Source organism: Schistocerca cancellata, chromosome 1 (genome assembly GCF_023864275.1).
Source record: "Schistocerca cancellata isolate TAMUIC-IGC-003103 chromosome 1, iqSchCanc2.1, whole genome shotgun sequence".
Lineage (NCBI taxonomy): Eukaryota > Metazoa > Arthropoda > Insecta > Orthoptera > Acrididae > Schistocerca > Schistocerca cancellata.
In genome coordinates, this window is record NC_064626.1 from 516,671,699 (window position 1) to 516,688,936 (window position 17,238).

The 17,238-nt window shown below is 37.3% G+C and overlaps 1 protein-coding gene across 1 annotated transcript in view; it reads left to right on the plus strand.

Moving 5' to 3' along the window:
- The window catches only part of LOC126178550 (structural maintenance of chromosomes protein 3), a 190,674-nt gene that overhangs the window by 139,736 nt on the left and 33,700 nt on the right, over positions 1 to 17,238 (plus strand). The window contains exons 19-23 of the mRNA XM_049924540.1: positions 1,286 to 1,471; positions 2,384 to 2,527; positions 2,702 to 2,917; positions 7,484 to 7,620; positions 11,770 to 11,947. Coding sequence (XP_049780497.1) covers positions 1,286 to 1,471; positions 2,384 to 2,527; positions 2,702 to 2,917; positions 7,484 to 7,620; positions 11,770 to 11,947 — 861 coding nt within the window. The remainder of the gene's footprint in view (positions 1 to 1,285; positions 1,472 to 2,383; positions 2,528 to 2,701; positions 2,918 to 7,483; positions 7,621 to 11,769; positions 11,948 to 17,238) is intronic.

A 17,238-nucleotide genomic window follows, 5' to 3' on the forward strand; every position in this document is an offset into this window, starting at 1 on the left:
CCCAACCATATCATGCAGTACTTCCCCCCCCCCCCCCCCCCACACCTCTTCCTTACCCCTACTACCCACCTCAGATTGTTATTCAATTGTGATGTGGTCACAGTCAGTCCACTGTGGCCATATTTCTGTTCGTTGTGCTTGAGTTGATGGGTCAGTTTTTTCTATTTCCGAAGAGGGACTTTTTTGTTCGAAAGCTTAAATGTTTAACAGTATTTTCATTGTGCCTTTCTGCGACTCAGTTTCTCTTCATGGTGCAGCAAGCATATAAAACACTGTCCATCCCATACGCAACTGCACACTGTACTGTTGTTGCTCAGCCTTCAACGGAAAGGCCTTTCCATAATCAACAATGGGAGAGGGAATAGTCCAGCTCACACATAATCAACTGTACTTCCTTCAACAGTGGGGGAAGGAGATATAGTTCAGCTGGGTACCAGGGCACATGGGAAATCAATGAAGTGAACAAGCAGACCACATTCTCAAGTAGGCCTGAAGGAAACATGCTGTGACACAATGTGCTATTCTCCTGCAGGCTGTCATTTCGTTGATGAATCAGAGCTCTATGTGTTTACGGGAAGAGGAGTGACTGCAGTGACAAACAGTAAACTCCATTTGGTGAAGCCAACTACTCAGTTGAGGTATTCCTTTTGTTGGTCACTTCAGTTGGATGAAGTGGTCCTGACCCACCTCCGAAATTAGGGACTTGAAATGTGGTGTCCAACTCGTTCAGAGCAGTGACCATCATATCAAATATGATATACTTTCAGTTCACTTACAATATATGCCTTTTACAGAACACGTGACAAGTGTGGTGTGGTGACTTATTGACTGAAATATGATATAAAATTACAAGAAGAAAGAATAGCTGGCCAGTACTTCTTTTCAAAAGATGAAATTCCCAGTACTATCCATAGCCCATTTAAAAGTAGGAAAAACAAATTGTTACTAGTGTTCGGAATGTTAGTTTCTCCCTCAGTGAGATAAGAAGGATGGATTGGGAAACATTTCAAAGGAGAACTAGTTCACTCGGATCCCATATTGAGAAGAACCAACCTGTTGTAAAGACATCTTTCACCAATGAATATAAGACATGTGTAATTCAATAATCAAATTCAAAGTAAATGTTTGCTTTGTATGATCAGTTATTTTCATTTGATTAATAACATAATAGTTCGGCTTTACAGTAAGTAAGGGCATATTTACTTCCACATAAAATTTCTCTTTTTTAATGCATACATACTTTGATAAGCCATGAAGACTGACCCTAAATATTTTCTGTTCTCAGGAATTGATGTCTCAGTTGTCTGTACAAGACCAGTTGGAAGTTGACCAACTGAATGATGACATTCGTCGCCTCACACAAGAAAACAAGGAAGCATTTAGTACTCGTATGAGACTTGAAGCAGAAAAGAATAAACTGGAAAATTTGTTAACTAATAATCTCAACCGTCGTCATGATGAACTTGTACAAGTATGTGCAATTAATTTATTATGAAATGAATATCAAATTCTGCACTTGCGTATTATAAGGATAAAAGTCTTACCAAATAATATACACAGTCTGACAAAAAAGTGTAGCAGGTTTTAGGGAAGGAAGAAATGAAATGAAGCTTCACAGATTGAGAGGGTATGTGATGTAATTTCAGCAATTACAATGTTGATTCAAATTTACAAAGAACTTGGCAGCATGAACCCACTTATCGGAATGATGCGGCACCCCATCTGGCCCAAATGCATGCATCGATTCCTTTTGGAAGTGTGTCATAAAGTCATTGTATACTCTCCTGAGGCAAGCTGGTCCACAACTGTTTTAACTGGCCCTTGATATCTTGTATACTGGCACTGAGATGAAGTTCACATCTGAACTGGTCCCTCACAAGTTCTATAGGAACAGTACTGTTACACAAGAAGTGACCAGAGGACACTGGATTTCCTCGACATATCTTTGTGCCATCAGAATTCCCTCAATAACTACCAGCTGTGACATATATCATGCCTGATGGCTTCCCGCACCACGATGCAGGAAGTACGCTGACATCTGACAATGTCCTGCAAGTGCTTCACTTTTTTTATAAGGCAATGGATATATTATTTGTGTCAGAATATGTAATGGGACCAAGTTTTCCATGTTAAACTTCTACATCTACATCCATACTCCGCAAACCACTGTGAAGTCCTTGGGAGAATATCATTTGCAGATACTATATTTTCTTTGAGAAAAAATGATTTCAAATAATACGATATGTTTCATTTTTCATTGCCCTTAAAGTATTAGTGTAAAGTCCTATTACTCTTTCGCATGCTCTTTAGTATCCAGTTATAACCATTCTGTGGCTGATTAACCAGGCAACAGTTTCTTTTGATTTATTCTGTTCTTATACAGGCTTTACAAGAGATTTCTGTAGAGGAACGTCAGCAAAAACTTAAAAATTGTAAAGCAGAATTGGAAATAATAGATAAGCGTATTGAAAATGTCAACCGTGAATTTAAAGCTGTCGAAAAGAAGGTGCAAGAAGCATTGAAGAAGGTGAGTGATAGAATTTACGTTAAGGGAGGATCAGTTGTTTGTTTCAAATTGGATACATTACCAGTGCAATATTATTTTATTATTATAATGTTTTTTGTGTCTGATTTACTTGGTTCTGTGGTCTTGCAAATTAATCACTGTATAAGTAATATGCTTTTCAATTTGGTCGTGCAGCAAAAAAATGAACAAGTGGAACAAGACACTTGGAAACAGAAAGAAAAAGAAATCCAAGAAAAGATTGATGAAGATGCCAAGGACTTGGAGAAAATGGCAGCCAAACAAAATATGTTACAACAGAAAATTGCCGAATGCACAAAAAAGATTCAGGAACTTGGAGCATTGCCACCTCCAGAAATGTACCTGAAATATCAAAATATGTCAACCAAAAATGTATGTATAAATAAAATAGTTCTAGTGGTTTGCGATTGTTAATCCAATTGTTAGTGGGGAGAATTTGAGACCGAATACCACATATTGCACAAGATTTGGTTACAGTCATTATGTTTCAGCACCTGTGCAGAATCATAAGTGTGAATCTGCCTTTTTAATCCTGGAATTGTACTGTACATTCAGAATTCACCTGAAAAGTAATTTTGGGTCTAGATTAGATTAAACAGCATAATGTTGGCTTCATAGCCAAGATTGATTTAAAAGTCAAACCCACCACAGTATTAAAAGAGATTGAAAAATGGATAAGGAGATAAAAAAATTCATTCTATTGAGAAAGGTAAACATTTAATTTGGGCTGGAGACTGAAATTTCATAACAGGAAAGGAAAAATATATGGAAAAACTGTTGGACAACATGGACCAGAAAGGAGGGGAGGCAGTTAATAATAAAATGGGAAGTCATATGGTAGATTTTGCACAAAGCACAATATAATTATTGCAAAATACTTGCTTTAACAGGGTGTATACGACCCGGGAGATCCGGGAAAAACCCGGGAATTTTTTCATCCGGGAGAAATCCGGGGAAAACCCGGGATATTTTTAGAATTCCGGGAATTTTTCATTGTTTTAGTTTTCAGTTAAATTTTTGTAGTTTTGACTGGTAAGAACCGATACTCTAACAAAGGATATTACTGTATCCCTCTACTGTAGAATAATACTTAAACAATAAAACATAAAGGAGAGAAAAAAACGAAAATAACTTAAATTGCAAAGGAAATGCACCATATACAACAAAGACACACAGTGCTCATGCAAGCGTCTGCCAACTGAAAATGTGTCAAAGCTTTCGGAAGACTATACAGTGCTTCATAACAAGTTGCCTCCAATGAGGGTGAAGTCGCAACTGTTTACATTCGATTTGTTTTAACAGTTACACTTGGGCTCATGTGCATGCGCAGTTGAGTCACATTTGAGTAGTAGATTCTCCCATTTCTGGCAACAGGAATGTGGCTGTTGGCTGTGCAAGCAGTCGCAGCAAGCAGCTAGGTGTTACCAGGAAAAGGGAGTGCCAAATTCGTATTTTTGAGGAAAAAAAAAACTTGTTTCCCAAAGCACCTTGCATCAGGCGCACGTTTGTCTATCGATTATTCATATGATTTTGAAACGCTTCCCTGTTGGTTTTTGAACACATTTTAAGTTTTTTTCAGAATGAATCATAAGTTGACTTTTGAATGCATGCATAGTGTACGTGATATCTCTGTCAGGAGAATCCTCGTCGCATCTAGAAATAAACTTCCCGCAGACAAAAGGGGAGGGGGCTGTACAAGCTGAGGGAGTAAAGCCGAACGGATGAACGCCAATCGCTGTCTGAATATGTGGTTGATTGGGTTTGTGAATGATCAGCATTGTTATAATTACTAGCGAAATGCATAGATTCAGACTACCAGAACAGAAATTAATGACTGACAGGAATAACAGGTGAGAAAGTTTACGTATTATCTTCTCGGTGTATCCAAGAAAATGTCATTTTGGCAGAAAATTTTTGGCCAGATCGCTCCACTAGTAAGGACCAGTAGTACAGTCCCCGGCTAGCAGCCGCTTCAGTTCTATTCTGGAAGTAACACGGAAAATGTGTTGTTCGAACACGTAATAACGTCTAACCGGAAAATAATCGCGGGGTAACTAAACCTGTGATTCTGGCAGGGTTAATGAAGTTAATCAGCAAACAAATTTTGACAGTGGCAGCAATAGCTACAGAATTGGTGATGACAAGATTGTTTGTTAGAATGAGGAAGGAGAAGAAACGGGGACATCACACAAATTATGGAAGAATAAGACTATTCCAAATTTATATAAAAATTTCGTAATACTACTTTTCGATCTCATGCTTGAGAAGCAGGTGCGTATGAATGAAATGTGAAATTATTTCCTAACATAAAGTTTTTTGCTTGTAGTAGGTTTAATAGGCATTTGATATTGGTACTTATTGGATTATATTCTGTCGTGTTATAAAAATGGCCATTTGTGCCAAAACAGTCTCGTTTATTTGGTGTGTTACAAAATTGCTGCCATATTAGAAAGGCCTATTTTGTTTTATCTAGCAGACAGTGACAAAATAGACGTAATCGGATTGAGAAACCACACCAGTCTTGGGTATTATTTGTATGAACAGCTTTTTCAGTATTAGATAACGACATTTCGATTTTTCATGTAACAAAATGTTTGACGAATTTTGGTGACGTAATAGATTCTTTCGCAAAAAAGAAAGGACACCATGTAAAGCTGTAGCAAGATTAGAGAAAAAAAAATTCTAGGAGCTAAGGATTGAAGAAATGCATAATTTCTCTAGTCTTTATTGGTTTTATGTAGCCTGTATTTAATTTTATGTCACACAAAACAGCAAGTTATTAACTAATAAGCAATAAAGAGTTCAGATTTTCTGAAGAGTTCTTGTTCTCTAGATTACAAATAATCCCATCCGCTATTAATTGCGAGATTTTTTAAAAAGAGGGGCAGGCTGTTAAACTGGCCGACTGGGAGCAGGAGAGGCACCATAGGACATTTCAGTTTCCACTCTCCTGAATATAGTTTGGACGGGTGGTAGAAAAATGCTTTATGAATAGGCGTGGCACTGCGCTTTGGCATACTTGCGACCAAATAAAATGTCTTACATTTCCTCCAGTACATATGTTTTCTGTTTCAGACTTTTCGGAAAGATGTGCGCTACGAGATGAACATATTTTGAAAATTCGATTTTTTTAGTATCGACCCGGTTCGCAAATGTCGTAGACCTGGGCTGAGGCGCAGAGCAGTCTGAGTTATAGTGGGTAGTCTCCACGTGACCCGTGTTTACATTTAGTGATTTTGCTGTTTCCCCTTCGTTTACTCTCACGTCAAATGAAAACAAAACGGGTATCTGTGGCTGGGGAACTATCAAGTGAATTAATACACATTCACATAATTACAAAAGGTTGAAATATGTCATTAGTTTCAGATTTTATTTTATTTCCACCTTTCTGACGGTCAAGCATTAATCGCCTTGCAGAGCAATGAAGTTATTTTTGTCTGTTTGCTAAAGAAATTTGACTTTTGTTAATCTTTTCCACAGTACTGGCTAGTTTCAACTGTTCGCTGCATTTCAAGTGCACGTTTTCATTTTGTAGCACGTATGGCATTATGTCAATAAAGAACCAAACATGATATAATACAATACTGGTACTTCAAGAAAATTTACATCCCAAAAGCCACACTGAAAAGCTTAATATCAGGTCGAGGTCTACTTCATTGGGAATCTGGACATACGAATGTGCCCTGTATGCACTTTAAATTTGGACATTTTAATATGGTTCACGAAATTCTGATGCTCTTGCAGTATCCTCTGGTGTCTTGTTTCTTTTATGACTTAATGTATGATCTTTCAATGTTTTACACGTACGTACATAGGGGCTTCCTACATCATGATAGCTACCCAAGCGTGGTGTCGCCTGTTATCTGCGCTCCCTGGCAACTGCTGAAACGAACCTATTTCTAACAGGTCGCAGGAAAATATTGCTAATAGTGGCTTGAAAAGCGCTACATTCAAAGTAAATATCCTTTTACGTAAGTTGAACTATGTGCAAGAATGTACCATGAATTTATAAAATCACAGAGCGTTTGATTCTTATTTAAAAATTAACTCTTTGATGACAAGCCATTTAGAAGAATTTCGAACCCTGAAGCTCAGACATTTACGTCATTATTAAAAATTTTACTGGCACATTTGTGTGAGATATCTTAAAGCGTAACACACGCAAAAAAGATCAACAGTATATGCGAAAGCTTAGCTTCTCTTGCAGCTTGAGACCAATATTATATGTGAAAGCTTTTCTTTTCTTGTAGCAACACTATGTATATTAATTTAAACTATTAACTTTCCCTGTTTATGCTACTTAACAGTGATGTTGCTGTTGGCTGACTACATCAAGTGAATATCCGCTGTCATCGGCTGGCGAGATCATGTGACATGAGCTACGAACGGCTTACAAAAGCACATCGAAATCTCGATTTCAATGATTCGGAAAGTAACATGCATTGTTTGGTGGAATTCCAATTTATGCTTTCGTAATACGAAAATACGCAGCGTACATGTTGCCGCACATCAAAGATATTTCCAAAACATGTCTTTTTCCTAAGTTTCGTTTTCTAAAGTGCCTGGAAATTGTACGCCCGTGCATAAAACCATAACCATTCAAAGGGTTGATAAGGGAAAATATACTGTCATCCGGGAGAAAGTGTATTTTTAACCAGGAAAAATCCGGGAATTTTTTTTCCTTGTCCACGTATACACCCTGTTTAAGTACGTTGTTTTACAGCTCATATAACATCGATATTTTAACATTACATGCTATGAAGTCTACATACCACAGACAAGCTGAAAATATCTACTTTAATGTCTTGTACGGGACATTTCTGATACACAGGAATTATGCATTTTACAATTATTTGTCCTCTCCGCAAATTTTGTGCTGTTACTTATGGTATTTTGTTTATATTATATACATGTTAAACTTTGTGTGTGTTTTTGCAGCTCTTTAAAGAAATGGAGAAAGCAAACAGCCAGCTAAAAAAATACAGCCATGTTAACAAGAAGGCTCTGGATCAGTTTATGAGTTTCTCAGATCAGAAAGAAAAATTAATGAAGCGCAAAGAAGAACTCGACAGGGGGTGAGTATCCATTTTCATATTAGGAAAAAATTATTTTTTATTCATGTGATAACATGGCTTTGATATTATAAAATGATGAATTCAGAAAAGTTCATGCTAGTTAATATTATAGTTTGCTTTGCATTTTCCTGTTGCTCTTGAAGCATCTTGAGTTCATGAATTCTTGTAAGTTTTTGTGCACATATTGCAACAGTATTTGTAATTAATACAAAATTTAAAGAAGAATGATTAAGTGGGTCTCATGTGCTGCATGAGAGAGAGAGAGAGAGACTCAGTTATTGTAGGTTAACTCCCCCCCAACCTCCTCACCATGTTGTATCGCTTATGTAAGTGTTTTGATGCTGTATGATAAACTATTCTAAAGTAGATTTAATAATACCCTCCCCTCATAATATAAGTATATATTAATAATATGCTCCCCTTGTAATACAAATTTGTATTCTTGTTTGTTTTCATAAAGTGATCTCATGCAACACTTAAGCTGACTTATGTATATGGAAGCAGCTCAGTTTAAGTCCTAATCTTATCAGCTTAACGAAAGTTTTTTTGTAGTTTCTTAAAATAGCTCTTTTTGAATACTCCAACATTTCAGGAATTTTTGCTTTCAAATGTTTATATCTGCCCTCAAATTTTTATCATTATTCATCTAGGTGTTTGTTCAAATCTACTCTCAGCTGTCAATTATCTGCTTTCAGTTCTTGATTTATTTCTCATAAAAATTGGTTAGTTATATTATCCTTTTGTACGATATTAACAGTATTGTTGTCCATTTGTGCACCTCACAATGTAGTGTCTGCATTCAAATTTGAATTTTTTCTTTCAGTTGTTTCTAGTGTCATTTGTATTAGCTAACCCTATTTCATTAATAACATTCATGTATTAATGCTATCCTGTTGGAAATAGTTCTTATCATTAATTACATTAGTATTCACACCTTGGCTTGTCACTGTTAATTCAACTTGCACACTGCACATCCAATTTATGTAACCAAGGTAGACATTTGCAGTCTACATCCTTCTCCTATCAAAAATTGCTTGAAAAATTGAGGTGCTGTTGAAAATTTTAAGTTCATTCACTATACGTTGATGCTGACCGAGCTCGGGATCTGAAGAATACTGCAGTCCGCATCACCTTTGCCATCAATCTCCATGTATAACGTTCTCCCACTATGCTGTCATTCCATCATTTACCTATAATTATCACCCATCTTTCTAGTATTTAGATTTCTTCTGTTTTTTTGGGATGGTTTAATAGGAATATGATTCTGGAAAGATTCCATTAGGTAATGTTGAAACACGATTAACATAAATAGTGATCATCGTTCAAAACTAAACTATGCTAAATTCATTACATTCAACAGTCTACGATGCGCCATGTTTTTGTTGTCCATCCTTTCATAGTGTAACTATATTTAATCACAATAAACAAATACATTTACTTCCATTCTATCTGTGTTGTTAAGCACGAAAGACATGTTTTCTCAACTTGGTGCATATAGGGTGTAGAGAATGGGATTACAGTCTTGTTGCTTGATTTATCTATGTTGCAGCCATATATCACTTGAAAATAGCTTTTTGAAAAGAGAGCATCTTGAGGCAGCAATTCTGTCCCACATATCCTATCAACTGAAAAATTTTTGTTGGGTGACAGCCGTCACTACCACATGCCATATTTTACAGTGATTTCAGTAACTTAATATGCATTTTTTTGTTTTAATGCAAAAACAATTCAGGAGTGTAGTGAAATAAATATCAAGTAAGGTCTGTATACTGAGAAAGTGCCAGTGAATCAAAATAATGTACGAAGATTGTTTGGAGGGCAGAGAGATAGTAAAAAAAGCAAAAATTGAAATTATTCATGTAGTATGGTGCTCAGGCATGTACTGACATGAACTTCACCACTACTCAGGAATGAATGGAATCTTTTGAAACTTTGTATAGTGCTCATCAATTTATTCTGACTGAAAGGAATATTTTGAGTGCGTTTTTGACAGAGAAATTGACACCAGGCCACATTTATAATTTAAATGTGATTCTTCATTTCAACCTCGTTTGTTGGAGCAAATCTTTAGCATTGAAGCTTGATGATTTGGCTGGAATTACTCAAATCATTCATTATTTAGGATGTTGCATACATGGTGTCTGACAATTAGGACCATGAAGACACAATGGGGGAAACTAAGGTAAGGACTGTGTTTGTTCAAAAAATAATAAGTAACAGCAGTAGCTGTGTTTCATCACAGTGTCGTTATAACATCAGTCCAACATCTGTACTGCTGAACTTAAAGAAAAAATCTCTATTTATGTGTAACTGCAAAACAATGAAAGGCAACAATGGCAGTGGGTAGAGTACTGGGGCACCCAAAATAATTTTGGCATGTATTTCAGTGTCACAGATACAGGCTATGGGAAGGAACAATCCTACTTCAACCGCAGTAGATGACATGCATAGATGCTATACAGCAGCTGACCCTTATCACACCACAGTCCAGCACCATTCGAGATCATTTTTATGAAATGATTTTATGATTACACTGCTGCCAGCCAGCATCCTTTCTCTGAAATGTGACAGTAGAACGATTCTCTCTTAAGAATACAACAAAAAATTATACTAAATGATTTGAATGGAAATTTCAACAAAACTTTTCATAATTTTCTTAGAACTTTCTTAAATTGCACATTAGCCAACTTTTGAGCTACTACAGACTCATCAGATGGTGGGTATTTGCAGGAACTTTTTATTTCGTATCAAGTGCAACCATAACTAGTTCAGAATAACAAAATTGTATTTACAATTTGTCCTTTATTTTGTTGTTTCTGTAGGCAAATTTCTTTTTATGATTAGTTTCAATCAATATATAATGAAATTCCTTTTGTATCCATACGAAGTAACACATCAGAATACTGATGTATCACAGTATTCTGTGTGTAATTCTGTATGGGCATGATAGATTGCACACTTAGCTATGTAGATCTGAAGCTGAACAAATACTAATTGATACTAATTATGAAAAGGAAAGTTGCTACTCACCATATAGCAGAGATGCTGAGTCGTAGATAGGCACAACAAAAAGACTGTCACAAATAAAGCTTTCGGCCCATAAGGCCTTCGTCAAAAATACACACACTCACTCACACAAACGCAACTCATACATACATGACTGCAGTCTCGGGGCAAGGCTACAGTTGCCTGAGACTGCAGTCATATCTGTGTGTGTGTGTGTGTGTGTGTGTGTGTGTGTGTGTGTGTGTGTGTGTGTGTGGGGTCTGTTTTTGACAAAGACAGTTTCATATAAAGGACTGACAACTTCTAATCCTATCTCTTTTTGGAAACAAAAGATGGAAAAAATGTTTGTGTGAAAAGAATGCATTTTCCTTCAATATAAAAAATATTGTCACTGAGGAAAGGCTGTGTTTCGTTGCATCATTTCGTAGGGAAAAAAAGACTATTCTTTCATATTCAGTAAGCAGACTTAGTTCTGTGCAGTAGTGCCTGGTACACAAAATTCAGAAAAACTGAAAAAGCACGATATCAGCCAGTCAAACAGCATCCGAGCCCAGTCCTCGAAGTGTTAACATGCAATAGAGAGTTCACATTGCAGGCATGTAATTGTTTTATCACTTTTGTATTCACCTCTGCTCCTAGTTTCAGACATTCTGTTCCATAAAAAGTTGCTGTAAATACCTACTATCTGATAATGGGCCTGCAGTAGCTTGAAAGCTGGTTCATGAGAAAATGAAAAGTTTTAGAAAAAGTATAAGGTGACTGCTCTCATTTTTCAAGCACATTGCCCATTGCCCCTGATTTTATCACAGCCACGATGTTCAACATCTAGAATGGATTAGACAAAAAGAAACATGCAATTGTTGCTTCTGATTGTATCATAAAGCATTTATTACAATATGTAACGTTAAATCAGAGTAAACCATAACTTTTTCTACTACTTTTGATTATCTGACCACTTCCAGTGATATATGACTGCAACATAGATAAATCAAGTAACAAGACTGTAATCCCATTCTCTACACTCTATATGCACCAAGTTGTGAAAACATGTCAGTGTCGGTAGAAACTAGGTTGTACAGTAGTTTCATGTTATCTGAGCAAACATTTTGCTTTGTTAGTGTAAAATTATTGTTTATATTTCAGAGATGAAAAAATTAAGGAACTCATGTCAGTTTTGGAGCAACGTAAATATGAAGCTATAGAGTTCACATTCAAGCAGGTATCAAAATACTTCAGTGAAGTATTTCAGAAGCTTGTACCAGGTGGTCACGCCCAGCTCGTAATGAAGAAGAATGATGATGAAACAGGAGGACCACAGGAAGTAAGTTTCTGATGATATTTGGTTACTTGTTCCAGTAGTGAAAAGTCAAATAATGTTGTATATAGTGAATGTGGAGTGTATTGGCAAGTATTCAACATTTGCTGTGCTTCGATGTGAGGATCCATTTGTGTCCAGTGGCTCTTCAAAGAGTAATTCATTTAGTTTGCTGTTCTCTACACTAAAAAGAAGCCTCTATGGCTTTGTGATATAAGATTACATTTCAAGGTAAGTTCACATATATTCAGTGATGTATGTATAAAAACAGTAATAAGTGGTTTATCTGGCCCAGATTTAAATGCTGACCAGTTAGGTTCAGATCATAGAAAGAAGGTATCACAGAAACATAAACAGTGACTCAACACAGCATGTAGACAAATAATAAGAAGAGCTCCATGAGCACATTTATAAGGCAGTGTGCGTTGCTGTAATATTTAACTCTTTCTTAAACGTATTTCTACAGCACTTTGAATCTTGTTTTCACCTAAAACAAACCTGTGTAAAACTGCACAGACCAGGCTAAATTTAAGAGTTGAAACTCCAATACCACCAGTATTCTAATATCCTCTCATCTGTTATTAAAACTGTAAAAAATGCAAGGTCTCCCATTATCCTCAAAACAGGTAGGTCCCTTTCATCTTAGGGTCTGAGTGACATGCCCTGCCTTCAAACCTTCCCCCAGTCTTGAATAAGCTGTAGTAACACCATCTATAAAATTGCAGAGGCAAACAACCTCTGTTAACAGACCCATTTCACTCTCTCCAGGCTTTTCAAAAGTTTCAGAGAAATTAGCCTATGATAGCACACTGATTCATTTTTCTGAACCCAACTAGTAGGCTTTCACTTTGGCTTCCGTAAAATATTCTCCATAAAGGGAGCCATACAAGATGTCGCCAGTGAAGTTTTTAGCATAACTAAGCAAGAAAAACTATCCAGTTGGTATGTTCTGTGACCTTGTCAAAACCTATTACTGTGTGTACCACAAAATTTTACTTGGCAAATTAAAATATCATGGTATCCCTCTGACATGGATGGAGTCTTTGCTGGACAGACTATGTCACAGGAATGAAACTAACATCATAGTGGGGGAATGTAACATGTGGGTAACCCTAAAGAATCGGTACTGGATGTGGTCTTGTTCTTAACCAGAATAAATTATCTTTCAAGTACATTAATGAACAAACTATAATGTTTGCTGATGACAGTCGTCGTAATCAAGAAACCCGTTTGAAACTTAGCCTTACCTACCACACACAGCTCAACTGATTGCTGAACAGGTGTTCAGCTGGTTCTCACCAGACAATGTAAGTCTTAATCATACAAAGAAATAACAACAAGCGAGAATGACCTTTTCTTACCAGAAGTGGACATTAATGGCAGTATACTATACGAAACACTGTGTGTAAAATTTATGTGAGGCCCAACAGGATAATAAGTTAAAATATTGTCAACACTCGGATAAACTTACGTGTACTTAACAAATGGTACACTTTTCAGATAAACATGTTTCATTAATAAGTAAACAACAAGATACACAACTGATGCGACACGTAGTACTATAGTCTCCTTTTTTATTGCTACATAATGCATATCTGGTGACCCACACATCAATGTTGTGCCGTGGCAGGACCACTGGAGAGTGCAGTCTTCCCAACATTGATTGTTTGCAACATTGCCTATGGATATGTGTGGAGTAATCTGCGAACTGAGGTTGCTACGCCACACCCCTACAAGGGAAAGAGAAAAAAAATGTTTTTACTGACTTGGACTAAGAATGTCTGCTGGGTCGAAACAGAACCTCACTTTCTATTTCTGTGTTCCTGTTGTGGCTGGATAACAGTGGATTGGCTGGTGTTTCAAGGTGACTGCTGGATCTGGACAGGTAGTGTCTGGTCAATTTCCAGACGAGCGACACTATGCCGGATGACATGGGAATGCTGTCAGCTGTAAGGTGGCAGATGTTCTGCATCTTGTGATGGCCAGCATTTCGACGGCGTCTTCCACACTCAGATAAGCTGGCTTGCACTGATCGATGGCACTACTGCTTCTACTACTCCTTTATTGTGGAGATAGAGTGTTCTATCATTTTGTCTTGTAACTGATTGTGGGTCTTGGTAGAGCAGCTCCAGTGCTCTACATAGTTGGCTATGTTTTTTTTTTTTTTGTTTTTTTTTTTTTTTTTTTTATTTATTTATTTATTGTTCCGTGGGACCAAATTAAGGAGAAGTCTCCATGGTCATGGAACGAGTCAATACATGAAATTATAACACGATATTAGAAACAGATAAAATGAAATATAAAAAAACATTTTCAGGTGACAAGTCGTAAGTTTAAATAAAGAAAATCAACAATGTAACACTGGAATTTGCTTAATTTTTTAGCTCTTCCTGGAGCTCCTCGACAGAATAGAAGGAGTGAGCCATGAGGAAACTCTTCAGTTTAGACTTAAAAGGGTTTGGGCTACTGCTAAGATTTTTGAGTTCTTGTGGTAGCTTATTGAAAATGGATGCAGCAGAATACTGCACTCCTTTCTGCACAAGAGTCAAGGAAGTGCATTCCACATGCAGATTGGATTTGTGCCTAGTATTAACTGAGTGAAAGCTGCTAACTCTTGGGAATAGGCTAATATTGCTAACAACAAACGACATTAAAGAAAATATATACTGTGAGGGCAATGTCAGAATTCCCAGACTATTGAATAGGGGTCGACAAGAGGTTCTAGAACTTACACCACACATAGCTCGAACAGCCCGTTTTTGAGCCAAAAATACCCTTTTTGAATCAGAAGAATTACCCCAAAAAATAATACCATACGACATAAGCGTATGAAAATATGCGAAGTAGACTACTTTTCGTGTTGAACTGTCACTTATTTCAGATACTGTTCTAATGGTAAATAAAGCAGCATTTAATTTCTGAGCAAGATCCTGGACATGGGCTTTCCACAACAGCTTACTATCTATCCGAACGCCTAGGAACTTGAACTGTTCCGTCTCGCTTATAATATGCCCATTCTGTCTGATCAAAATATCGGTTCTTGTTGAATTGTGAGTTAGAAACTGTAAAAACTGAGTCTTACTGTGATTTAGCATCAAATTATTTTCCACAAGCCACATACTTATTTCGTGAACTACATTATTTGATACTGTTTCAATATTACACACAAGATCCTTCACTACCAAGCTGGTGTCATCAGCAAACAGAAATATTTTTGAATCACCTGTAATACTAGAAGGCATATCATTTATATAAATAAGAAACAGCAGTGGCCCCAGCACCGACCCTTGGGGAATGTCCCACTTAACAGTGCCCCATTGGGACTGAACATCACTACCACTCTCAATATTGCGGAGAATTACCTTCTGCTTTCTGTTCTTAAAGTAAGAGGCGAACCAATTGTAAGCTACTCCCCTTACTCCATAATGGTCCAACTTCTGCAGTAATATTTTGTGGTCCACACAGTCAAAAGCCTTCATTAAATCAAAGAAAACACCTAGCGTTCACAACCTTTTATTTATCCGTCCAAAACCTCACAGAGAAAAGAGAATATAGCATTTTCAGTTGTTAAACCATTTCTAAAACCAAACTGAACATTTGACAGCAAATTATGTGAATTTAAATGCTCCAGCAACCTTGTATATACAACCTTCTCGATAACTTTAGCAAACACCGATGGCATAGAAATAGGTCTAAAATTGTCAACATTATCACTGTCTCCCTTCACTACCGAGTACTTTAATCGGTCAGGAAACCGACCACTCCTAAAGGGAAAGTTACAGATATGGCTAAGTACTGGGCTAACATGCATAGAACAATACTTCAGTATTCTGCTAGATACCCCGTCATATCCATGAGGTGTCCTTGGTATTTAGTGATTTAATTATTAACTCAATCTCCCTCTTGTCAGTATCATGGAAGAGCATTTCAGGTAACAGTCTCGGAACATTTTTTTCTAAGAGCCTGTTGGGACTAGGTTTCTATTTAGTTCACCTGCTATATTCCAAGAGCCTGTTGGGACTAGGTTTCTATTTAGTTCACCTGCTATATTCAGAAAGTGATTATTAAATACTGTACATATATGCGACTTATCAGTATCACGGACATTCCCACTACGCACTGATTCTATATCCTCGACCTGTCTCTGCAGACCAGCCACTTCCTTTAGGATGTTGGAGGAAAGCAAGCTCCGTTGTTGCCAGATCTTTGAAAACAAAGGCAGCCTGTTTTCTGTTGTGTTGTTCTGCTCAGTCACATGGCCTCCATTTGCTTCCAAGTTCTGTGAGGAAATTTGAGTAGGGAAAAGGGGGCAAGGTTGTTCCTTGAAAAACTCTCCTGGTAGACACAGAGGCTCACCATACATCATTTCGTTTGGTGATGTCTTTGAAGGTCTTCTTTTAATGCACTTTGCAAACCCAACAGCCCTACCAGGAGGATGTCAATCCATAAGTCTGTCACACAGCACATTATAGCTGCCTTCAAGGAATGGTGTAGGCACTCCATAATGCCGTTTACTGCTGTGTGATATGATGATGTCCTTGTCAGGTGTATCCCGTACAGCTGGGCCACTGCACAAAAGATTTCTGCCTCCCACTGTGTACCCTAGTCAGAAGTCACTTTCTGGAGACAATTAAAACATGAAATCCAACCAGTGATGAAGGCATGCACCTTGTTCTCGGCAGCTCTGTGTTTCCAGTGGTAATACCTTTGGCCACGTGGTGTACCTGTCAAGCACCACGAGGCAGTACCAGTAGCTATGTCCAACTGGCAGAGGTCCTACCAAGTCCAGGTGTGTGTGTGTGTGTGTGTGTGTGTGTGTGTGTGTGTGTTTGTGTGTGTGTGTGTGTGTGTGTGTGTGTGTGTGTGTGAAAAAAAATTGAGCCTTTGGAATGTCAAAAACTTCCGTGTGGAGCTCGTACATGCCATGTTACTTTGCACACGGGCAGGCAGTGCATGCCTGAGTCCATATATGGCAGTTCTGGTTACTGGGTCACACAAAATGCTGTGGATGTCTGAGTCCACGCAGAGAATTGAAAACCTGTCATCGTTGAACCATAAAATTTAAACTTTCAAAATCGTTTCTTAAAGAATTTACTTTATTTACTGGTGATTCATCAAGAACATTGACACATTTAATCACGCTAGTTGAGTGTGGAAGTAGTTGCCAGGAAGTAACTGATGGAAAATTACCTTTAACAAATGTGAATTTATTCCTAAAAGCTTTTTCAAAACAGATTTAAAATTATAAGCAGAAAGCACACTCGAAATATCAAGTCACAGTTTAACAAATGTAAATT